The sequence below is a fragment of the Lygodium microphyllum genome, chromosome 6 (assembly GCF_053477565.2).
Source record: "Lygodium microphyllum isolate KBCC chromosome 6, Lygodium_microphyllum_v1.1.10, whole genome shotgun sequence".
NCBI lineage: Eukaryota > Viridiplantae > Streptophyta > Polypodiopsida > Schizaeales > Lygodiaceae > Lygodium > Lygodium microphyllum.
In genome coordinates, this window is record NC_141140.1 from 84994511 (window position 1) to 85019400 (window position 24890).

At 40.4% G+C, this 24890-nt stretch overlaps 1 protein-coding gene across 10 annotated transcripts in view; it reads left to right on the forward strand.

The window, feature by feature from the left end:
* The window catches only part of LOC148034759 (Protein kinase superfamily protein), a 148810-nt gene that overhangs the window by 20032 nt on the left and 103888 nt on the right, over positions 1-24890 (forward strand). For 5 of the 10 annotated variants that reach the window (XR_015691120.1, XM_087679728.1, XM_087679724.1 and 2 more), the window contains exons 2-5: positions 16618-16662; positions 16905-16943; positions 17064-17234; positions 17332-17484. Coding sequence is in view for 9 of the 10 variants with exons in the window: in XM_087679728.1 (XP_087535854.1) it covers positions 16618-16662; positions 16905-16943; positions 17064-17234; positions 17332-17484 (408 nt within the window). In the remaining variant the exon portion in view is untranslated. Of the gene's footprint in view, positions 1-16588; positions 16663-16904; positions 16944-17063; positions 17235-17331; positions 17485-24890 lie in introns of all 10 variants that reach the window. The other 5 variants (XM_087679727.1, XM_087679725.1, XM_087679726.1 and 2 more) reach the window with 4 other exon arrangements.

The following is a 24890-nucleotide window of genomic DNA, read 5'->3' on the forward strand; positions in this document are numbered from 1 at the left end:
TCTTCTACAGAGTCGACCCTACTGACACTACCAGTCTAGTAGAGACAAAGCCACCCCCCTAGACACCTTACAGGCCACACTGTGGAGTCACATTGGATAGAGCCATTTCTCTTTGTCGAGTACGGCGACCCCGTCTACCAGGACCACGTCCGAGGAGGCCACATCATAGTCGGATTAGAGCCATTATCACGAGACACCGAAGGCTCACCACCAAGCATATCAGTGAAGCAGCTAGGGACTGCATCATGGCTGAGATCATGTGCAGATCTTGAGATCAGCTATAGCCCATAGTCTCCACTACACTTTTGTACATGGTTCTATTAGATCTGGTTCTCCTTTCCTTTCCTTTTCTTTTCTACCGTTGGAACAACACTACACATGGTTCAACCCTAGTATAGTCCCATCGTATAGTTATTTTCAGTATTGTTTCATACGCCACCCACTTATTTGTAATGTTATCTTTACCTTACTGATGAGATGACATTAGACATGGATGTACTTTTTGGATTTTGTCTCATAGGCCACATTGGCCTTATGTAGACGTTAATATATCTTTATTTATTTATTTATTTCTCTCTCTCTCTCTCTCGTAGCCTCTTGGCATCTCCTTGTGCTTCCTTGTGCCTTCCTAACTGCTTCCCATGCCTCATATTCATAGCTAAACAAGAGAAGAAGGGTTGTGGCTAAGAAGAAGAGCTCTTTGCGGAGGGGATCTTGGAAAAATCAGTGATTTGATGCTCAATCATAAATCTGATGGTTCCATTGACTTCGAAAGTGGGGTAAAATGTCAAGGGGGATCTTGGAAAAATCAGTGATCTGATGCTCAAATCATAAATCTGATGGTTCCACTGACTTCGAAAGGGGGGTAAAATACCAAGATACTTGGTTAGAAATCTTCAAGATCACTCCTTTTTTTTCTCCTTGTTTGAAGTGTTGTTTACTGCTTGTAGACTGCGATCGCTGTGCGCGTGATTTCGCCAATCCTTCTTTTTTTGTATTAAATCTCCAAAACAAGCTGAAAAAAAAACCACTTGCATTTTTTTTCATGACATCCTGTTCTAGAGATCTCAATAGCTTTTTAGGATATTTACAATAAGTAATATCTAAAATATGCTAGTTTTGCTCAAACTCTAATATTTTTGGACCATCTATACTATATGCATTAATACTAGTGATTAATATGGCTCATAACTCTTGTTCACGTTGTAACTTCCGTGAAGGGTGGTTACAGTCCTTGTCAATCTGAGAAAAATGTCGGATTACGATTGTCGGTTTTTTTTAAAATTATTAATTGACGAACTAACTTTAGAACTAACCAACTAATTTTTGATTGTGTGGAAATATTACAGTATCCTTGTTGTTCCATTACCAATTGTTTGTGCTTATCATGCATTTTGGGCTCTTCCGAAGAAGGTTGAGGCATTTCCTTCAGTTCTTGTGGCTGTCCCAAAGCTGTAGAAGGTGTCTTCCTCTCTTTGCCTTTGCTGTCCTTTCTTGGGGCATTGGTTTGATGCCTGGGGTATAAAGTTGCATGTTTGGTAATGCATGTGTATCCTCAATGCTTATGGGGATCAAGGAATGAATGCTGGTTATGCAAATGCTCCGTTTGGTGTTGATTTTGATGTAAATTTAGTGAATGCACCATTTTTGCAGCAACCAGTGTATGACAACTTGACACCCAATGGGGCCGCAAAAGACTATGATAAGGGTGGAAAAGCAGTGAAGTTTGAGTCCATCAGTGCACAAGATAGGTTGAAAGCTTCGACTTTCATCCAACAATTTGATGCAGCCTATTTAGGGGGAAACTTTATGGAGTTTTCAAAGATTTAAAAGGCAGTCACTTTTTTGAAAGGGAATGCATTGTAGTGGTGGTCCACTCTTTTGATGCAAGGTAGAGCACTGTTAACATGGATACAATTCAAGTAAATGTTTGTATTGAATTGGTTGACAAGTATTTTTGAGGTGGACATCATGTTAGCTTGGAATAAGGTGGATGCTATGTAATATAAGAATTTGGAGCCATACAATAAGAAGTTTTGGGATGCATTGCTGCATGCCACTTCTTGTCGCCCTGTACACCTTCATGAGCAAGTGGAAAAATATGTTTGTGGGTTGCCCAAAGAAATCCGGGATTTTCACATTAAATCCATTGTGTCTAGCATGTTGTAGCTTATAGAGACTGTTGCTATAACAAATGCTTTGCTGTGTGGGAAGGATTCGGGCTTCCTAGAGAGTTAGGAGAAGCCGAATAAAAAGTTGTTTAAGGTTGAGAAAAGGGGCAACGTAGGGAATTGATGGTTGCAAATAAATGCTTCATTTGTGAATAAGAGGGTCACATTGCAAGAGACTGTCCCAATAGATAGCAAGCTAGAAAATCAGAAAATCAAGGAGATCCTAAGGAAAAAAAGCCCAAAACATTAGTGGGATTGGTTCTTGATGTTGTTAGTGATCAGCCCAATGATGATGCTACTGAGTTGTGCAGAGCATGGGGCAAAATTAGGGATCAGCATGCATTGATTTTCTTTGATAATGGTGCACGAGACAACTTCATCTCTATTGACATGGCAATCTATCTAGGCATCAGAGAGGATGAGATGGGACCCATGGAGGAAGTTGTGAAGAGTATGAGCGGAAGCAAAATAGAGTATGCACGTCGATCGAGGTGCAACAATGGTTGAGTGAATAGTGAGTGAGAGTCAACAGATAGATGTGTACCAGTGTGGTACACACAAAGAATAAAAGAATGTATTTATACTTAGGATACGGTACACTTATACCCGCAAGGGTGAGTTCACATGTGTAAAGTAATATACACACGGGAGTAGCATAAGGGCCTTTACACCAAATGTATTTATACTTAGGGTACAATACAATTACACCTGCAAGGGTGAGTTCACATGTGTAAAGTAAATATACATGGGAGTAGTATAAGGGCCTTGACACCCAACAATCTCCCACTTAAAGGTCCTAAGCGAACATTTAATCAACTCCCACTAGTCGAATGCAATGCTCATGTTGAGCTTTTACAAGACTTTTAGTGAAAACATCTGCAGGGTTATCTTGTGTTTTGATCTTAGTCAACGTGACTAGACCATCATCAAGAACGTGTTTGATGAAATGATACCTAACATCAATATGTTTGGTATGTGCATGAAACATGGCATTCTCAGCCAAGCATACAAGACTCTGGCTATCACATCCAAGTACAGGTGTTTTGGTGGGTAGCCGAAAATCCTTGACCAAATGACCAAGCCAAATAGCTTCTTTTGAAGCTTCAGTGGCTGAAATATATTCAATCTCAGTGGTAGAAAGTGCTACTATCTTTTGCAATCTAGAGCACCAAGAAACTGCCCCACTAGTCAAGATAAATATGTACCCACTAGTAGACTTGCGAGTATCCAAGTCACCTGCCATATCTGCATCACAATACTTGTGCAAATCTAATATACTCTTTCCATAGCAAATACATTTTCTGTGTGCCCTTGAAGGTACCGTAAGATGCATTTCACTGCTTCCCTATGTGCTTTGCTAGGACTTACAACTCCCAGTGCATGAGCAATGTCAGGTCTAGTGGCAACCATAGAAATGGTGGTAAAGGAACACCAAGGGGCTTAGCATCAGCCATAGAAATACAATGAAGTACTTTGTTGATATACTTTTCTTGTGAGAGAAACAAGAGCTGCTGCTCTCTATTTCTCGTCACATGCATGTCCAAAATGTGTTCAGCTGGACCCAAGTCTTTCATGGAAAAGGCTATAAGAATTTGCAGGTCTATAAGAAAGAGCACTTGGATTTAATTCATGCATTGTCTACATGGAAACACTATTTGTTAGGGGTTGATTTTACAGTGTAGATAGAGCATTAGACTTTGAGATACTTTCTGATGTAGACAAAGTTGTTAGAGAAGCATATGAGATAGGCAAATTTTCTCTCTATGTTTCATTTTCAGATTGTGCACACGTAAGCCGCAAATTTCAGCCGTCAGCATGGTTTATTACATTGAGTTGGATGCCATGAAAGAGCAATATGTTGCTGATTCGGTCTTTGCTAATGTTTATCATCAGCTTTGCAATGGCCAAAGGCATGAGCACTTTGTGCTAATAGATGGATTTCTAATTATGCATGGATGACTGTGTGTCACAAAGCAATTAAGGCCTAGAGTTATCATTGAAAGTTATGCTTCTCCGTTTATAGGACACAGAGGTATTGATGCCACAATCAAGAAAGTGGAGCATTTCTTTTATTGTTAGCTTTGAGGCATAACGTAGAGCAGTTTGTCAAGACATGCATCGCATGTCAAAAGGTAAAGCATGATAGGCAAAAGATGCCGGGTTTGTTGCAGCCCTTGGGTATTCGAGATAGGCCTTGGTAGAGCATTGCAATGGTTTTTTTATTTTTGAGCTTCTTAAGACACCTACAAGGAATGATGGGATATGAACCATCATATATAGGTTTAGCAAACGAGCCCATTTCATTCCGATGAGAAAGAGAATAAAGGCTAATCATATAGCATAATTGTTTTTGCAGCACATCTTTTAAGTATCATGTAATGCTAGAGTCAATCATTAGTGATCAAGACCCTTGGATGACTAGTTTATTTTGGAAGGGGTTGTTTGAGAATATGGGTACCACATTGAAATTCTCATTATCCTTCCATCTGCAAATAGATGGTCAGTCTAAGGAAGTAAATTCCATAGTGTTAGATCTTTTGAGGTGCTATGTTTCAGACCACAAGACACAGTGTGAACATCATTTGCCCTTGGTTGAGTTTGCTTACAACAACATAATGTATAGTTTCATTGGCAAAGTTCCATTTGAGGTGGTTGAAAGTGGCAAGAAGGTAACATCTATCTTGCAAAGTAAGGATAAGATCTTTGAGGTTGAGCGTTATGTGGAAAACTTGGATGCAGCCTATGATTGCCATAGATGTGCTTTGTAGTTTATTAAAGGTGGTTATGTATGGTTGCGTTTTGAAAAGGCAAGGCTGAAAAAGATGAAAGGAAGAGCGAGACTGTATTTGAAGTTGAGTATGAGATGCTATGGGCCCTTCCAAGTGTTGGAAAAGATCAACAATGTGGCATATCAGTTGAAATTACCTCAAGATTGGCGGATACACAATGCCTTTCATGTTGGTTTATTGAGGCCTTTTCGTGGTGATGTGCCAAAGGATATGTTTACTGAAATTTGGCTTGAGGTTGAGGAGTTGGATGAGATTTTGATACTCCAGCAGATTTTGGTACATAAGGAAAAAAAGGTCAAAGGTAAAGTTTCCAAGAGATACTTGGTGAAATTTTAGAATTATTCATCAATGGATGCCAAATGGATGGAAGAGGATGACTTGGTAGACCTAGTTGTTGCAACTTTACCTAGATGCCTTCTAGTTAGAGTCGACTTTAGTTTGGGCTCAGTTAGGTTCAGCAAAGCAGGGGTCTGTAGCATTGCTTGATGCTCAAGGGGGAGGTAGCACTTCCACTTCACCAGTTGTGGACAACTCTTGTATGTAGTGGATCTTTGATGTATTCAACATGTATCCAAGGTACTGTGTTGCCAATATGTTTGCTATGAGGTCACTACTTAGTGTGCTAGTCACTGCGAGATGTATGCAGATTGAGTATAAGTTTCACCCGAGCATTGAAACTATACTTTTGCATTAGTTTATGATTAGTTTGGCATGAGTTTTTACCTAGATTTTGATTAGTTTTAGCTTAGTTTTTGATTAGTTTGAGAACCGTTTATGGTCAGTTTTGTGATGAGTTTGCACCCGTTACCGATTAGTTTTTGCAATCAGTCAGGGGTTACATTTGCAGCAGTTTGTAATCAGTTTTCAGATCAGCAAGTGATTAGTTACGATCAGCTTATGTTCAGTTTTCAATGGTTTATAGCTGGTTCCATGGGCAGCAGCATGTTAGTAAATGCCATTGAGAGTTTCAGGCATGGTTTATGTTGAAAATATGCTTTACTATGATTCTAACGTTAGAACAATTGAGAAACATGAGTTATGCATGCATCCAATGGGTTTCTAGCAATAGTTTCAGACCGTATTTCAGATTTATATAATGTTCATGTTGACTGGAAATTTTCAGCAAGATTTGGGGCATGTAGAATGGTTGGACAACAATGGCCAATGTTGTGACTGTGATGCCTTATGAAAATTCTAGTGCAGTATGCTTTTCCTTTGGCACAATGTAGTGGAATTGAGGACGATTGCAAGGATTTCAAGGGAAGGTCTTTTGAGATGCTTTAATCTTGGCGATAACATTTGATTAAATTATTAATCATGTGCAAGGTTGTTTAGCACGTGATGCACATGGGAGTTATTTCATCAATTGGCTAAGGACCCTAAGGATATAGTGGGTGTCAAAGGCAAAAGTTGTGATTAGTTATGCCAATTGGGCTTTGGGGGTCAATAGGTGTTAGTTTTGACCCCAGGACAGTTGTTTGACCAATAAGTGTCAATGGTGACTCTAGGGACTAGCATTAATTAATGCTAGTCTAAGGGTCAACAGAGGTTGGAGACCACTCTAGGTTGCAAATGGCCTAGCCAATTTAGTTATGAATGGGTACATTTAATTTTGGACAGGGTCAAAGGAGGACTGAAATTAAATTTTAGAATTTTGAAAATTAATTAAATTGTTGGATAATGGGTTTAGAAGATTGCCACTTGGCAAAACTGCCCGTTTAAGACGAAGAAAACGTTTTTGGGGTTTGGAGAGAGAAATTCGGTTGATTCATCCTGCAAGCGAGAGGAAGGAGATGATGTTGGTCTGATCTGCAGCCATTGGAGGACCATCTGAGGTAGCAAGAGGTAGGAGACGACCAAATTGGAGTAGACAGCAGAAGTTATTGCCTTCTCACGAGTTAGTGACAACAATTTAGGACCTCTTAAGCAGTTGGCGATATCATTAAATGCTGTCTGGTATAGGCAGCAATCAGATTTCAGGCTTTTCTTGCGTGAAAATAAGAAAATTCTCTCTCTTCTGTTATTCTCTTACCGTCTCCAGCTTGTGCTTGGTCATTCTTAGCATTTCTCAGCCATTTGGATCAGATTTTCATAAAATTAGGTGGACAACAGAGAGATCTTTGCTATAAATCCTAAATTTCTGTAGAAATTAGGATTTGATAGCCACCTTGGCATCCGTGCCAACAAGAGAAGGCATCATACATTGAATTCATCACTTGAAATTTGTGTAATTGTCATGGAATTCGGATGCAAGTCAATTCAAGTAGTCACACATGGAGTTATGGCACAAGTGTCTTGGACACATGAGCCAAAAGGGTTTATTGTCACTTTTTTCACTTGGAAGAGATGATGTGAAAAACTCAAAGCTTGACTTTTGTGATGATTGTCTTTTCGGAAAACAAGTAAAGAGTTCATACTCTCGTGGAGCTTCTAGGAAGGCATGTATTTTGGATTTAGTCCATTCAGATGTATGTACCATGCTAATAAAACTCATAGTGGTTTTTGTTATTTTGTCTTTTATTGATGACCATTCTAGAGAGCTATGGGTTTACTTGCTTAAGTAGAAAAGCAAGACATTGGATGCATTTAAAATGTTTTATGCATTCGTTAGTACTCAAAAGGGCTTAAAATTAAAATTTATAAGAACAGACAATGGGAAAGAGTATGTATCTAAAGAATTCACTAAGTTTTGTGATGTCAATGGGATTAAATGAGAGCTTATAGCTCCTTATAATCCATCATCTAATGGTGTGACCGAGTGAATGAATCGCACTTTATGTGTAAAGATTTGGTGCATATTGTCCTAATCTCTTGCAATCGTTTTGGGGAGAGGTGTAACCAGCCTTCCTCCTCGGATAGGGTGGTAAATAACTTGATTAAGCACTATTTATAGCAATTAACAAATTCACAAAATTGAAATGCACACTTTGCCATATAATCTTGGACATTGGATACCCTATTGGCCCCAAAACGGGCGTCCCTTTCAGTATTTATTTAACTTAATTGAAGAAGAAGTTGATGTATAATGGGATTCTCCCAATCCCTTTCGATATTCCAACTCCCCTTGCTGTCCAAAATGACCAGTAAGTCTTCAATCTCATTTGTCCCTTGATTTGGGCAGTCAATTGGTCTTTACTTGCTTTGATGGAGATGGAAAATGCCCCAAATTCATTGATTTGCTGGTTCTTGAACTTGATTGAAAAAGCTTCAACCCTATTGAATCCAAGTCTTGGAGCTTTCAATTTTGGCATGCTTCCGGAGGCTGTTGTTAAACCCTAATTTCTGATGCAGATTAGGGATTACAGTAGAGAAATTTGAAATTTCTCAATCTTTGGTAATCTCAATGTTGTAATCTTGAGTAAGGCTGAGAGATAAGAGAGAATGTTGAGGAGAGAGAAAATTCAGATTTTCTTCGTGAAGAACTAAAGAAAATTTGTTATTTACTGTTGCTGCCATGTCTCAATAGCTTGTAGAATAAAAGAATTGAAGAAAATCAATTATTTACTATTGCTACCTTGTCTCAACAGCCTGTAAATGGTGTTACCTGCTGTTGATTGGTCTTCTCCTACCCCTTGTTGCCTTAGAAGGTCCTCCAATGGCTGCAAATCAGATGAGTAGCATCTCCTCTCCCTCTCTTGTAGAGTGAATCTACTAAAATGCCTCTCTCTAGTCTCTAAAGACGTTTTTCAGTCTTGCATGGGTATTTTGGACAAGTGGGAGCCTTTTCAAATGGTTTTTCTAGCATCATCCTTAATTAAATATTAATTTTTAGTCTTTAAATATTGAAAATTAATCTAATAATTATTTTAGTGCCTTGAAAAATATTTGATTGGCCAATAATTAATTTGGCTAGGCAACTTCCATTCCCGAGTGTTTTTGCGCCATCTTTGACCGTCAGATTGGTGTCACGTACCATTAAATGCCACTTCCCTAGTGTCACTAACTGACAGTTATGGCCAAATGAATGACCTAGGCCAACAACTAGCACCAGATACCACCAAGTACTTGTGCGGCATAACCTATAGCAACTTTTGCCTTTGACATCCCGTGATTTCCTCGGGTCTCGGGCTTGTAAATTTACTCTAACCTTGGTTACACCTCACATGTGCAACATTCACTTAACATTGTGATTAAAAATTAATTCACATGTTAAGTGAGGTTTCAAAAATACATGTCCTCATGATAGCCCTTTCACTTCAAATCCTTACAATCGTCCTCGATTGCACTACTAGATGCATCAAAAGCAAAATAGCAGACTAGAATTTCCACAAGGTATCATAGTTAACACAACATTGCGCACTGTTGCTCAATCATTCCATATGCCCAACACATGCTGAAAATTACCAACTTATCATAACATAACATAAGACTCACAGAGAATCTCAAAAAACATTGCCAGATTATCATGTGACATGTCTATTTCTCATCAGCTTAACTCAACTGGAAAAACCAAGCTATAGCATAGCATAACCAAGCATAAACCATGGCTAAAACATCAATGGCATCATAACATATGCTGTTGTCCATGGAACTAGATGTAAACCATTGAAAATTGAGCATAATTTGAGCATAAACTGATTGCTGATCTGAGAATTGATCACAAACTGCTGCAAATGTGACCCCAAACTGATTACAAACTCATTGCAAAAACTAACTAGCAATCAATGCAAAAACTGATCCCAAAAGTGACCATAAGCAGTTCTCAAGTTGATAAAAAACTGATCAGAAAATTTTCTCAAAATTGAGGCAAAATTCATGCTAAATTGATCATAAATTGATGCAAAAGTATAGTTCCAATGCTCGGGTGAAACTCATACTCATGTGCATACATCTCATAGTGACTAGTACACTAAGTAGTGACCTTAGGGAAAACATACTGTCAGTACAGTACCTTGGATGCATGCTGAATACATCCGAGATCCACTACATACGAGAGCTGTTCACAACTAAAGGAGTGGAAGTGCTACCCCCCCCCTTGAGCATCAGGTAATACTATGAACCCTTGCTCTGCTGAACTTGATGGAGCCGGAACTAAAGTCAGCTGTAACTGAAAGACATCTAGGTAAAGCTGCAATAACTGAGGATGGTCTGCCAAGTTATCCTTTTCCATCCATTTGGTATCCATTGGTGAATAATTCTAAAATTTCACCAAGTATCTCTTGGAAACTTCACCTTTGACCTTTCTTTCCTTATGTGTCAAAATCTACTCGAGTATCAAAATCTCATTTAGCTCCTCAACCTCAAGCTGGATTTCAGCAGACATATCCTTCGGTACATCACCATGAAGAGGCCTCAACAAATTGACATGAAAGGCATTGTATATCCGCGAACGTGGAGGTAATTTTAGTTGATATGGCACATTGCTGATCTTCTCCAACACCTGGAAGGGCCCATAGTATCTTATACTTAACTTCGGATACAATCTTTCTCTTCCTTTCATCTTTTTCAGCCTTGCCTTCTCAAAACACAGCAATAGATAATCACTCTCTACAAATTGCAAAGCACGTTTGTGGCGAATAGTTGCCCTCTTTTGCTTTTCTTGCGATCTCTAAAGTGCATATTTTATCTTTGTATAGGCTACATCCAAGTTTTCCACATAACGATCAACCTCAAAGATCTTATCCTTAGTTTGCAGAATAGGTGGTATCTTCTTGCCACCCTCAACCACCTCAAATGGAGCTTTGCTTGTAGAACTATGCACTGTGTTGTTTCCACTGTGTCTTGCGGTATGAAACATAGCACCTCAAAAGATCTAATACTGTGGAATTTGCTTCCTCAGACTAACCATCTGTCTGTGGATGGAAGAATGATGAGAATTTTAGTGCGGTACCCATATTCTCAAACAACCCCTTCCAAAATAAACTGGTCATTTGGGGGTCTTGATTACTAATGATCGACTTTGGCATACCATGATACTTAAAGATGTCCTGCAAAAACAATCGTGCCATATGATCAGCTTTGATTTTCTTTCTCTTCGTGGGCTTGTTTGCTAAAATTGCAAATGATAGTTCATATCTCATCATTCATTGTAGGTGTCTTATGAAGCTAAAAAATAAAGTCCATTGCAATGCTGTGCGAGGGCCTATCTGGAATAGGCAAGGGCTTTAACAAACCCAACATCTTTGCCTTAATGTTTTACCTTCTGGCATACAGTGTATGTCTTAACAAATTGTTCTACATCATGCCTCAAAGCTAGCCAATAAAAGAAATGCTCCACTGTCTTGACCATGGCATTAATATCTTTGTGTCGTGTATACGGAGGAGCATGACTTTCAGTGATAACTCTAGGCCTTAACCGCTTTGTGACACACAATCGTCCATGCATCATTAGAAATCCGTCTCTTAGCACAAAGTGTTCATGCCTTTGGCCATTGCAAAGCTGATTGTAAACATTAGCAAAGTTCGAATCAGCAACATATTGCTCTTTCATGCCATCCAACTCAGTGTGATAAACCATGTTGACGGTTGAAATTTGTGGCTTACGTGACAGTGCATTAGCCATAACTTAAAAAAAAAAACCATCAATATGTATAATTTGAAAATGAAACATAGAGAGAAAATTTCCCATCTCATATGTTTCTCTGTCAACTTTGTTTGTGTTAGAAAGTACCTCAAAGTTTGATGGTTTGGCTGCATTGTAAAATTAGTCCCTAACAAATAATGTTTCCACTTAGACAGTGCACAAATTACAACCAAGAGCTCTTTCTCATAGACCTGTAAATTCTTTTTTGCACTATGGAAAAATCAGCTCTCATAAGCCACAACTTGGCCGTCTTGCATAAGAATAGTCCTAATGCTATTACCACATGCATCACATTGAACTATGAATGACTTCCTTAGATCGGGCAACATAAGCACAAGATCTGAAGTCATCTTTTCCTTCAACTTTTCAAATGCTGAAATTTCCATTGTAATGCATTTCCTCTCAAGAAAATGGTTGCTTTCAAATCTTCGAGGATTCCGTGAAGTTCCCCCTTGAATAGGCTGTATCAAACCGTTGAATGAAAGTCAAAGCTTTTAGTCTATCTTGTACACCATTGAAGGACTTAAACTTCATTGCTTTTCCACTCTCATCATAGTCTTTTGCTGCCCCTTTGGGTGTCAAGTTGCCATACATTGGTTGCTGCAAGAAGGGTGCATTTGCTGAATTTACATCAAAACCAATGCCAAACAGAGCATTTGCATGACCAACATCCATTCCTTGAGCCCCATAAGCATTCGGGGGTGTAGATGCAGTACCAAACATGGTACTTTGTGCCTCAAGCATCAAGCTAATGCTGCCATACATAGGGTTTTTCATATTTCTAGCCATACCCCTATACATTGGGCCTTGCACACTATGCATTGGTTGCTTTATACCATAGGGATTTATGCCATACATTCTCGTGTGCAACCCTTGTCCAACCATAGCATGAAAAATTGCGCTTCCATCAAAATATCACGGCTACTCTATCATTACATGCATGCTCGGCTGTCCAAAATCCATTGGATTGGCACTTCCTTGATGGCCTTGCATTTGCATTCCTTGCCCCGTAGGTACCAACTGTTTTATTTCATTAGGATCTTTGTGAGCTTCAAATGAAGGGTTTGGTATTATCTTTGGTGCATCTTATTGTTCCGAAGGTGTAGAAGATGTTTTCGTCTTCTTGCCTTTGCTGTCCTTCTTTGGAGCATTCAAAAATTAGGTAAATTGAGGATCCTTTGTCAATTTAGCAAAGAGATTTGCTGCTGTCCTCATTCGATTCTTGAACTGGTCATCAAATTCCTCTTCACTTTGCTGGTCATCAGTCTCCTTATGCTTTGAAGGCCGTGCATCTTTCCCAACAGCAACATTTTCAGCTTGCTGTCCATGGTCTAAGCCTTGTCCAAGGTCAGGCATTGCATTTCTTTCATTCCCATGTGAATGTTCATACTGAGAGGCATTATCACTGTATGAAGACCCTGTTGTTCCCAAAACTGGCACCCCTTTCAAAATTTTTTAACTTAATTGAAGAAGTTGATGTACAATGGGATTCTCCCAATCCCTTTCGGTATTCCAACTCCCCTTGTTATCCAAAATGACCAGCAAGTCTTCAATCTCATTTGCCCCTTGATTTGGGCAGTCAATTGGTCTTCACTTGCTTTGATGGAGATGGATAATGCCCCAAATTCATTGATTTGTTGGTCCCTCCACCTGAGCTTGACTGAAAACAGCTTCAACTCTATTGAATCCAAGTCTTGGAGCTTTCAATTTTTGGCACGCTTCTGGAGGCCGTTGCTAAACCCTAGTTTCTGTTGCAAATTAGGGTTTACAACAAAAAAATCCGAAATTTCACAGCCTCTGGTGATCTCAATGTTGTAATCTCAGAGCAAGGCTGTAGAAATATTGGGAGATGAGAGAGAATGTTGAGGAGAGAGAAAATTCAAACTTTCTTTGTGAAGAACTAAAGAAAATTTGTCATTTATTGCTGTTGCCCTGTCTCAACAGCTTGTAGATGCAAAGAACTGAAGAAAATAAATTATTTACTGTTGCTGCCTTGTTTCAAGAGCATGTAAATGCTATTACCTGCTGTTGATTGGTCTTCTCCTAACCCTTGCTGCCTCAGAAGGTCCTCCAATTGATGCAAATTAGACGAGCAGCATCTCGTCTCCCTCTGTTGCAGGCTCCTGAAATGCCTCTCTCAAGACGTTTTTCAGACTTGTATGGGTATTTTTGACAAGTGGGAGCCTCCCCAAATGGTTTTTCCAGCATTATTCATAATTAAATATTAATTTTCAGTCTTTAAATAGTGAAAATTAATCCAATAATTATTTCGGTGCCTAAAAAAATAATCTGGTTGGCAAATAATTAGTTTAGCTAGGCAACTTCCATTCCTAGTGTCTGCGCCATCGTTGACTATAAGATTAGCGTTAGGTATTATCAAACGCCAATTCCCTAGTGTCACCAATTGACACTTATGGCCAAATGAATGACCTAGGCCAACAACTGGCACTAGATACCACCAAGTTCATGTGCGGCATAACTTATAGGAACTTTTGCCTTTGACATCCCGTGATTTCTTGGGGTCTTCGGCTCGTAAGTTTACTCTAACCTCGGTTACACCTCACATGTGCAACATTCACTTAACCATGTGATTAAAAATTAATCCACATGTTAAGTGAGGCGTCAAAACTACATGTCCTTATGACAAGAAGTACTTAAAAACTAGAGTATATATTTACAACCGATCTCCACATTGTGCACTTGAAAGTTGCATCCCTGAAGAGGTTTGGTTTGGCAAATCTGCTTCATATGACTACTTAAGGGTCTTTGGCTGCGAATGCTATGTACATGTACATGTTGATAGTAGAACCAAACTTGATTTGAAATCTCTCAGAGGCATCTTCATGGGTTATGGAGATGAAGGTGAAATGGGTTATAGAGTTTGGGTTCCAAGCATCAACAAGGTACTGTGCCACCGAGATGTGGTATTTAATGAGTCAAAGCTACTGAAGAATGCCACATTTAGTGATTTAGACAAAAAAGAGTAAAATTTCAGCATGATCAGCCATTGAAAATCCGGCTCCACTTTATGCTGGTTTTGATAATCAGTGTATCATTATCGAGCGAGATGAAATGGGCAACAAAGGGATGCTGAAAATCAGCTTGGGTAACAAAATCAACATGCTGAAAATGAATCACAACAGCCTGAAAATGTATTAAAGCAACCTCAAAATGCAGTTCAGTAGCCAAATAATGAGGCCATTGATATTCTTTTGGATGTGGATCCATTAGTTGATAACACAGATCATTGGGTGAGAAGGTCTATATGTGTCAGGAGACCTGAATTGAGGTTTGATCCCTCTTTAGACTGCATTTTACTAACAGATGAGGGTGAGCCTCTCACATATAAAGAGACATTATCATGTGAGTTAGAGAAAAAGTGGGAGCTAGCTATGCAGGAAGAAATGAAATCTTTGTATTAGAATGATACTTGGAAATTGGTTTCATTGCCCAAAGATAGGAAAGCTATTTCTAACAAATGGGTCTATAAAATCAAGTGTGTGGATGGCAAAACCAAATACAAAGCCAAGCTTGTGGCTAAGGGTAATACCAAAATGACCACTCTTCGGGTATTGTTTGCTATTGTAGTATCTATGGATCTTGAACTTGATCAGATGGATGTTAGAACTACATTCTTGCATGGTAATCACTGCTTATATATAAAGAAGAATGATGATGGAAACCTTATAATAGATGTGCTTTATGTGGATGATATTCTTATTGCTGGTAAGCATAAAAGCCAGGTTAATGCACTAAAAAGACAGCTGAATCCAGCCTTTTCCATGAAGGACTTGGGTGCAGCTGAACACATGTTGGGCATGCGTGTGACGAGAGATAGAGAGTAGTAGCTCTTATTTCTCTCATTAGAAAAGTACATCAGCAAAGTATTTGATGTTTTTCTATATTAGATGCTAAGCCACTTGATGTTCCTTTACCACCATACCTTAAGCTTAGCAAAGAAGATTGCCCAAAAGATGATAAGGTGGCTAGCTCTATGAAGGGTGTTCCTTATGCTTTAGCTTGTGGGACACTCATATATGCTATGGTTGCCAGTAGACTTGATATTGCTCATGCAATGGGAGTTGTGAGCAAGTTTAGGTTCAAACCCTGGCAAAGCAAATTGGGAGGCAGTGAAATGCATCTTCCGGGACTTTAAAGGCACACAAAGAAAATGTATTTGTTATGGAAAGGGTACGTTAGATTTGCAGGGATATTGTGATGCAGACATGGTAGGTGACTTGGATACTCACAAGTCTACTAGCGGGTACATATTTACCTTAATTGTTGGGGCCATTTCTTGGTGCTCTAGATTACAAAAAAAGTAGCACTTTCTACCACTGAGGCTGAATATATTTCAACCACTGAAGCTTTGAAAGAAGCTATTTGGGTTGGCTGTTTGTTCAAGGATTTTGGGCTGCCTACCAAAACACTTGCACTTGGATGTGATAGCCAGAGTGTTGTATGCTTGGCTAAGAATGCCATCTTTCATGCACGTATGAAACATATTGATGTGTGGTATCACTTTATCAGACAGGTGCTGGATGATGGTCTAGTCACACTGACTAAGATCAAAATACAAGATAGCTTGGCAAATGTTCTCACTAAAAGTCTTGCAAAGGCTTAATATGAGCATTGCATTCGGCTAGTGGGAGTTGGTTAAATGTTCACTAAGGACCTTAAAGTGGGAGGTTGTTGGGTGTAACGGCCCTTTTACTCATGCTCCCGTGTGTATATTACTTTACACATGTGAACTCACCCTTGCGGGTGTAAGTGTACCGTACCCTAGGTATAAATACATCCTTTTATTCTTTGTGTGTACCACATTGGTACACACCCATCTCGAGTCTCTACTCTCTCTGCACACTCTCTACTGCTGAATACACCTCCTTTGTCTCGCACTCTACCTGGGCACTTCCGTTCGCCCTTCACTCTCTCAATGTCACATGCGCAACCATGGTGTTCAATAGTATTGTGCATGAAAAATGTTTATGATATAACTTTAGTGAAGGTTAGCAGAATGATTGCATGTTATTTTTGTATTTCCATTGTTTTTTGACAATATTTTCCATAGCTAATTTTTCTTGAAATTATTTACATATTTCCAGGTTTGATGAATGGGGTTTCTTGTTAGCAGAGACGGGCGGGAGAGTTGCGAGCAGCACTGGTGCAGCTAGGCCCTGTATGTATGCTTTGCCTTTACCGCTGAATTCTTCTACCATATGTCTGATGACATTGTCTTAAAATGCACCATTTCTTGTTATGCCATATATGTGAAATTGTACACTATAGCACTTGAGACCTGAATGGGTGTCAGTCTATAACTTCACATTACACTCACGCACACTACACACACATGTATGTGTATCTACGCATGTGTGTGTTATATAGGTCATTTCTCATTTTTATACCTGTTTGGTGCAGGCTTTTGTCAAAATAGCTCAAGCTGTATCTTCACGCCCTGTATGTGCTTTAAGCTTTTCCCTGTCCTTTGATGTAGTCAGTAGTGACCTGGTTTAATAGTGATAAGTTTAAATTTGAGACTTGATGTTTTGTTTTGTATTTTCATTGGAAAATTTCCAGGATGTTATACCCCCAGCTTACCTTGAGGAACTGTCATTACTTCAAGATCAAATTGCACCTTTTTCAACAGATCTTGCATTGGAGATGATTGAGAGAGAACTTGGAGTTCCAGTAGTAGATATTTTCTCAGATATTACTCCACAACCCATTGCTGCTGCATCCCTTGGTCAGGTGCTGAAGTTGATAGAATTTTACATGTTTCTTTATAGTGAAAAACATTACTGTTGCTTGATCCTTTGAAAATGTTACTAAAGCTTGCTGATTTCAGGTTTATCAAGCAAGATTACGTCCTAATGGACAGACTGTTGCTGTGAAGGTGCAAAGGCCTGGTGTACGAGCGGCAATTGCATTGGACATGTTCATACTGCGCATTCTTGCTGGATATGTACGTAGGAGTGGCAGATTCAATACAGATCTTCAGGTTACTACCCGGGAGTCCGCATATTTTGCATTGGGTTAAGTGTTAGCAGCATGCTGTTCTGAGAAAGAGACACAGTAGACCTTGGCAATAAGAAACTTGGGCAACTAGTCAACCAATTACAACAGAAAAGAGATAAGGACAAAGACACAATAAAGCACATTATGGCATGGAGAGACACAATAGACCACATTATGGCAGGGAATGGGGAGACATAGTTGACCACATTATGGTGGGGAATTAAGGTTTGGCCTTGTTCAGGAAAAGAGATCTTTATATGTAGCACATTTGGAAGTATCTGGTTAGAATTAGCAAACAACAATGTACATGGCCCTGATCTCTGTCATCTGATTTCCCACCTATACAAGGGGACTTTTGGGGCCTTTCTCGTAGTGTGAATCCTTGGCCGAAGCTATCTCATAAATAGAGTAGCTACCTTGTTGGAGAGTGACGGTTGGAGAGAGAGAGTGAGAGAGCAGAGTCAAGTACGATTCGATAAGAGTGTATCAACAATTGTGTTGGTACACAAAGAATAAAATGTATTTATACTAGGGCACGTAAGGGTGCATTCACATGTACAATGTGCGTGCACTATACACGGAGGTCAAACCGGGCCTTTATCCCAACCACCTTTCACTTAAAGGTCCAGTGTGAACCTCTAACCAACTCTCACTAGTCGTATGCAATGCTCGTGCTGAGCTGTGCTTAGACTTTTAGTGAGAACATCTGTAGGGTTGTCTTGCGTTTTGATCTTGGTCAATGTGATTTGATCATCTTTCAGAATCTGTCTGATGAAGTGATATCGCACATCTATATGCTTTGTGCGTGAATGATACATGGCATTCTTAGCCAAATACACAACACTCTAGCTATCACATCCCAAAACTGCAGTATCCATAGACATGCCGAGATCCTTTGCAAGTCTGCTCAACCATATAGCTTGCTTAGAAGCTTCAGTAGCTGATATGTATTCAGCTTCAGTGGTACTGAGTGCAATGATGTTCTGTAACCTGGAGCACCAAGACACAGCCCCACCAACAACTGTGAAGACATACCCGTTGGTGGACCTACGAGTGTCCAAGTCACCTGCCATGTCTGCATCACAATAACACTCCAAACTAAGTGCAAATACACTTTCTTTGTGTACCCTTTAGGTATCGAAGAATACACTTGACAGCCTCCCAATATGTTTTGCCAGGATTTGACATAAATTTGCTAACAACTCCCATTGCATGAGCAATGTCTGGACGAGTAGCAACCATAGGAGAGCCACAAGCTGATGCATAAGGGACTCCTTTCATAGCATTTGCTTCTTCCACGTCATCTTTTGGGCTGTTGGCTTTGTTGAGCCCCGAAAGGCTTAGCTTCAGCCATGTTAAATCTGTCCAGTACCTTTTCAATGTATTTTTCTTGAGATAAAAACAACAATTTCTGCATTCTATCTTTACGAATCCTCATGCCCAAAATATGCTATGCATTTTCCAAATCTTTCATGGAGAAGGCTGATTTCAGTTGATTTTTTGAGAGCATCCAAGGTAGTCTTTCTTTTTCCAGCTAGCAACATATCATCCACATACAAAACAAGTATGATGGGGCTGCCATCTGTATCCTTTTTCATGTACAAGCAATGATCTGCATGGCTGTGTGTAAACTCATGAGATAGCATAAAGGTGTCAAAATTTTTGTACCACTACTGTGGTGCTTGCTTTAGCCCATACAGGCTGCGTTTTAGTTTACACACCATCTGCTCTTTTTGAGGAACTACAAAGCCCTCGGGCTGTTTCATGTAGATTTCCTCATCAATGTCACCATGCAAGAAAGCTGCTTTTACATCCATTTGGTATAGCTCTAAGTTCAAGACAGTAGGGAGAGCAAAAAGTACACGTAGAGTGGTCATCTTCACAACATGTGAGAAGACCTCTTGGAAGTCAATCCCTTTCTTTTGTGCATACCCTTTGGCAACCACTTTTGCGTTGTACTTCGGTTTTCCATCAACTATCTTTACTTTGTACACCCATTTGTTTGGAAGTGGCTTCCTTCCCTTGGGCAATGACACAAGATCCCAAGTATCATTTGCATATAGAGATTTAATCTCTTCTTGCATAGCTAGCTCCCACTTACTGTTGAATTCACATGACTTGGCCTCTTTGTATGTAAGAGGCTCACCCTCATGTGTAAGCATCACATAATGTGCAAGGAGGGGTCAAACCTATGTGGTTGCCTTCTTACGTGTGTAGACCTGTGTACTCAATGATCAACATTTTCAGGAATTGGATCTATATCTGGAGGTAGATTATTTTTAGCATTTAGCCCCATTATTAGTTCTCAAGCATTTCAGCTTTCTACTTGTCTAATTGGTCACAAATGCATGAAAAGTTTTAAAAACAGCAAACACTTCACTTTTCTTTTTCAGTAAGTATACCCAAATCTTCTTGGAACAGTCATCAATAAAGGAGACAAAATATGCAGTACCACCCAACAATTTCACGGGCATATTGCATACATCAGAATGCACTAAGTCCAAGACATTGGACTTACGAGAGACACCAGAGTAAAATGAATTTTTTATTTGCTTTCCAAATTGACACTCATTACAAAAGTCAAGTTTAGAGCGTTTTCCATCAACCCTCTTCAGAGAGGTAAGGACATCAAGTCCTTTTTGGCCCAATCTCTTATGCCGTAACTCCAAGTGGCTGCAAATTTCAGCAACTGCAAGAAACCCTCCATTCAAGGCTTTACAGTGCAAACAATACAAAGTGCACTTCTTGGTTCTTTTTGCAATCAGCATGAAACCCTTTCAGACACTGCTTCAGCTTGCTGTTTACAGCAGATTGTGCACAGTTTCTAGCCTCTGATCGACGGTACACTGTTGCATTTACCAGTTTCCAGCCTCCAGACTACTGCGTTTTGGTGACCAATCTGCTGCCATTCACTATTCAGCACTCGTACACTCCGACTGGTGGTCACAGACTTGGGATCCATCTTTGGTGAACGTCACACTTCAACATTGCTCTGCCCTTGAGCACACTGTACACTCTTACATTCATTTACAACATTCATTCACTTCTGAGTTGTGCTCTCTCTCTCCCTTCTTGTGTTTGTGTTTGAGTTTTTGTGTTTGAGTCGTGAGTTTTGCGTTTAGGGTTTGAGTTTTGCCCTCTGTGTCTGTGACTGTCTCTCTGTGTTTCTGTCATGATCGTACACTCGGTGTGTCCTTAGTGCAAACCCTAGCAATTTTCCTCACAAGAGGCACCAGAGTCTACAATCCAAGTATGAGTGACACCATCATCAACTGACAAGAGTGCATCGATCACATCAGCCTTAGTAATCTGCATATCCTGTATGTGACATACAAGGGCATCATAATCAATTGCACATAATACATCATCCTCTGTATCTGAAAGCTCCTCTATGACCACATTAGAGGCCACATTGGCCTTTTCTTTGCCTTTGGTTGCCTCAGATGCTTCTGTCTTATCTTCCTTCTTATTTTTATCTCTTGCATTCTTCTTTCTCTCTTGTTCCTTCTTGTAATACCTATAATCAAGTTTCTTGTGGCCCTTTCGACCACAGTGATAGCAAGTAATGTTACTCTTTTTCTTTCCTTTGCTCTTGCTCCTGTTTCTCTACCGTGCATTTGCATTTTTCTTTTCAGCCTTGTCTCTTACATTATAAGCTGAGTTGCTGCCTTCTCCACTAGACATATGTCTAATTTCTTCATTCAAGATAAAACCCCTCACCCCATCATATGAGAGATTGGGGTTATTGCTGAGTGAAACCACCAAGGTCTCCCAAGAGTCAGGCAGTGTCATGATGAAAAAGATCGCCCTCAACTTATCATCAAAGTCCAAATTTGAATCTTTGAGCTGATTTAGAATCCCTGTAAATGCACTCAAGTGTTTAGCTACAGGTTTGACTCATCTAGTCGCATATTCACCAACTTGCGCATTAAATGCATCTGATTAATAGGTGTGGTGATCTCATAGGTAGCTTTCAACTTCTCCCATATTGCATAAGTTGTATCTAAACCCTTAATATCTGTCAAGATATCATCAGTGATACCCATCTTAATGTAAGCCACAACCTTTTTGTTTACGTTGGCCCACTTTGCATAAGACATTAGTGTGGGTTTATCTTCCTGCAAAGCATCCTCACAATCCTTTAGAAACAAAATGCCCTGCATACGGTCTTTCCAAAGGTCAAAGCCATGACCATGAAACCGTTTGATTTCCATCAAACTCTTGATGTTTGAACTGGAAGAAGTTGCAGCCATTTTATCACGAACACAAGAGTAAATGCACTAAGTTGCAGAAGTACAAGTTGAACGAGCAAAATACACTGCTGTTCTTTCTCAACCAAAAATAAATCTCTGCTGTTTATACATGAACCAGCCACCACACGGGCAAAAATGCAAAAATTCTGCACAAATCCCCAAAATTTCAAGTCCAAAATTGCATAAATGTCAGCCAATTTAACCCAGCTGAGCAAGACTTTGCCAATACATGAAAAGCCCCAAATTTCTCGGATCCAGTGTCACTAAATTTTGCTCAAAGGAGCAGAATTTTGACTAATTTGGCAAAATGCTCAAATTAATTGAGGTCACCACACGCAATGTTTGCAATTCCCGACTTCAAAATCACTGACGGGCATAAGCAATGTCAAATCTGGGAGAAGCCCCAATTTTTCCGAGCTATATTTGCACAGATTTGGAAATGGTGCTTCCACGCTTGAACGCCGTCAAAGAAAGGGGGTAAAAGAGATTTTTTAAAGAAAAACCTGATTTTTAGAAAAAAATATGACGGGGAGGGGGTCCTGTTGACCCGCCGGCCTGGGTCGTGATTGTGCAGCTGGCATCTGCCCTGTCTCCTCGCCACGCACTGGACCCGTCTTCCGTTGCCCGTCTCGTCACACGTCTCGTCACACGTGCTATAGCCTCACGCGGCGCCTGTTTGTCTGTCCGCGCCTGTCTCACGCCGATTGTCAGTTATGCTTTCTCGTCATCGCCTGCCGGTTGCTGTTTGTGTAGCAGCGTCCTGCAGCAGTCCACTGTACCCGACGAGTCACCTGGCCTTGCTCGTCTACTTCTCAACAACTTGACAAACCGATTGCCTGCTTCCGTGAGCTATTTGGCTCTGATTCCAGTTATTGGAGAGTGTGACGGTTGGAGAGAGAGAGTGAGAGAGCAGAGTCAAGTATGATTCAATAAGAGTGTACCAACAATTGTGTTGGTACACAAAGAATAAAATGTATTTATACTTAGGGCACGTAAGGGTGCATTCACATGTGCAATGTGTGCACTATACACGGAGGTCAAACCGGGCATTTATCCCAACATACCCTAGCCGATCCTCTAGCATTGATTAGAATTGTTAAATGCAAATACCTTCTAAATTTCATGCATGCAAAGATAATATTTATTGTTATTTGATTATGAGTAATCCCTTTCCATTTCTTCTTTGATCTTGCTTATCTAGTAACTCTGGCTCATGTAAATGGAGTTCTTTTCTTGTTGCATTAAGACTATCCATATGGCATTCTCTTCTAATGAAACATTAACAAAGGACTCCTTTTGCCAATTTAGAGCTTGAATTGAAAATGAAATTTACAATCTTTTTTACTTACTCAAACTCTTCTTTTGTTTCCTTTCTTCAATTTTAAAGGGTCTTTCTTGGTGATCATTTGCTGTAGATATAAAAGTTGAAAGACCAAAGGTTTAAAGTACCAAAGTCCGAGGTAGTAGCATTGGTGGACCAATTTGATAACCCCTTAGGTGTAACAGGGACAGATGGTCCATGACGAGTGGATCTACCTTGTTGGGGCAGAGGATGCCCCCTCTCGGCTGTGGAGGAGGGTTAGAAGTGCCCTCACCTAATGTGCTTGAGTTATCAGATGGGTAAGAGGGTGGAGTCTTGGGCGGACTGCCCTTGGCCTATGAGTAATACTTGTCGTCAAAATGACGAGTCTCTTGGCAATGTTAATAATATTTATTCCTTTTGGGGATGTTTTGCCAACTTGCTTTTAATCTTTGATGAGGGGACTCACTTTGCTTCTCATTATTCGACTTTGTCTTTGTGTTGTTTTTGCCACCACCTTCCTTCACCTTCTGGGAAGTCAAGGTCCCCTTTAAATATTGTAGGCTATCTTGTGGGCTACGTGTTGATGCCCTTTGATCCATGATCTGGGCTCTCTAGGCATTTAAATTGTCATTAAATGTAGTTGTTGCTCCTAGTGTCACTTTTTTTTTACAAGTAAAATGTGGCTAAATATATTACTTAGAAGACTGATTACAACTGAGTGCTCATGCTCAACAGACTAGCTGGAGTTGATGCAAATTACAAATACGTCATGTATACAAGCCTCTGAAGGCGGTTTGGGGGGGGGGGGGATGGGGGTAAGAAGCCATGGAGTGGGGGTGTATTGTCATTTGGGGCTGTCTGCTTGCATCATGAAGAACATGTCTTAGCTGCCCTAGGTGTGTAGAAAGTGAAAATGGAGCTCTTGACGAGCACGAGATTCACCTTGCACTTGGTTCCATCGGCCGCGGAGGGAGTGGATGATGGAAGTCCAAAGCTTTGCCAAAGCCGTTTGTATTGAAAGGCACTCCCCGCCAAAAACCGCCGACAGCGTGCCTTCTAGATGTGCCATCTTGTAAGACTCCCTACGATCTTCCATACCTCTGAGCAGTCTGCTCTGGACTCTAGTACTTGGCGGTTGGGTAAAGCCTCCAAGCCGACCACTATGCAAGACCCAGCCTCAATGATGAAAACCATGTTCTGTATCCCGGCCTCATACAAAAGGTGATGGCCTTGGTTGATTGCCTGCTAGCAAAAGGCCCCCCACGAGATACAACCAAGGCTGGCTGCCACACAACGGAGAATACGGCAGGCACCTCTCGAAGCTGTGCTGCCCCGCAAGACCAAGGCAGTGCTTTGGGGTTTTCTAAGAGCTGCGGTGGGCAGCACTTATACTCTCCATCCTGTTGCATTTGAGCCAGTGAAGTCCCAACCGCCAGATCTCCATGTGCCAAAAGCCAAAGGAAATACGTTACCCTCCTCGGTCTCTAGCTGTCCCAAAGGCAGCGCCAGAAGGTCTGATGGAAGGCATCTGTGATGTAGTGCCCAGTATCTGCTACGCGAAGGCACCCAATCCATGTCCTCTTGCATCAGTACATGTCTACCAATCCTGGTTGTGTACTCTAAGAACCTCAGTGGCTTCTTGGCGACTGCAGTGGCCAGCCATAACCACTCGCAAGGGTCCCACTCCAACTCATCAAGTGGCGTGCTCTCCCATATCCAGAGGCGCCACTCTCGGAACTCTTCCCAGAACACATAAGAGTCCAGACGCCATGTCTTTCCATGGAGACCAACCATACGAATCCTCCTCCAAGGAAGGACAACGATCTCTTCATG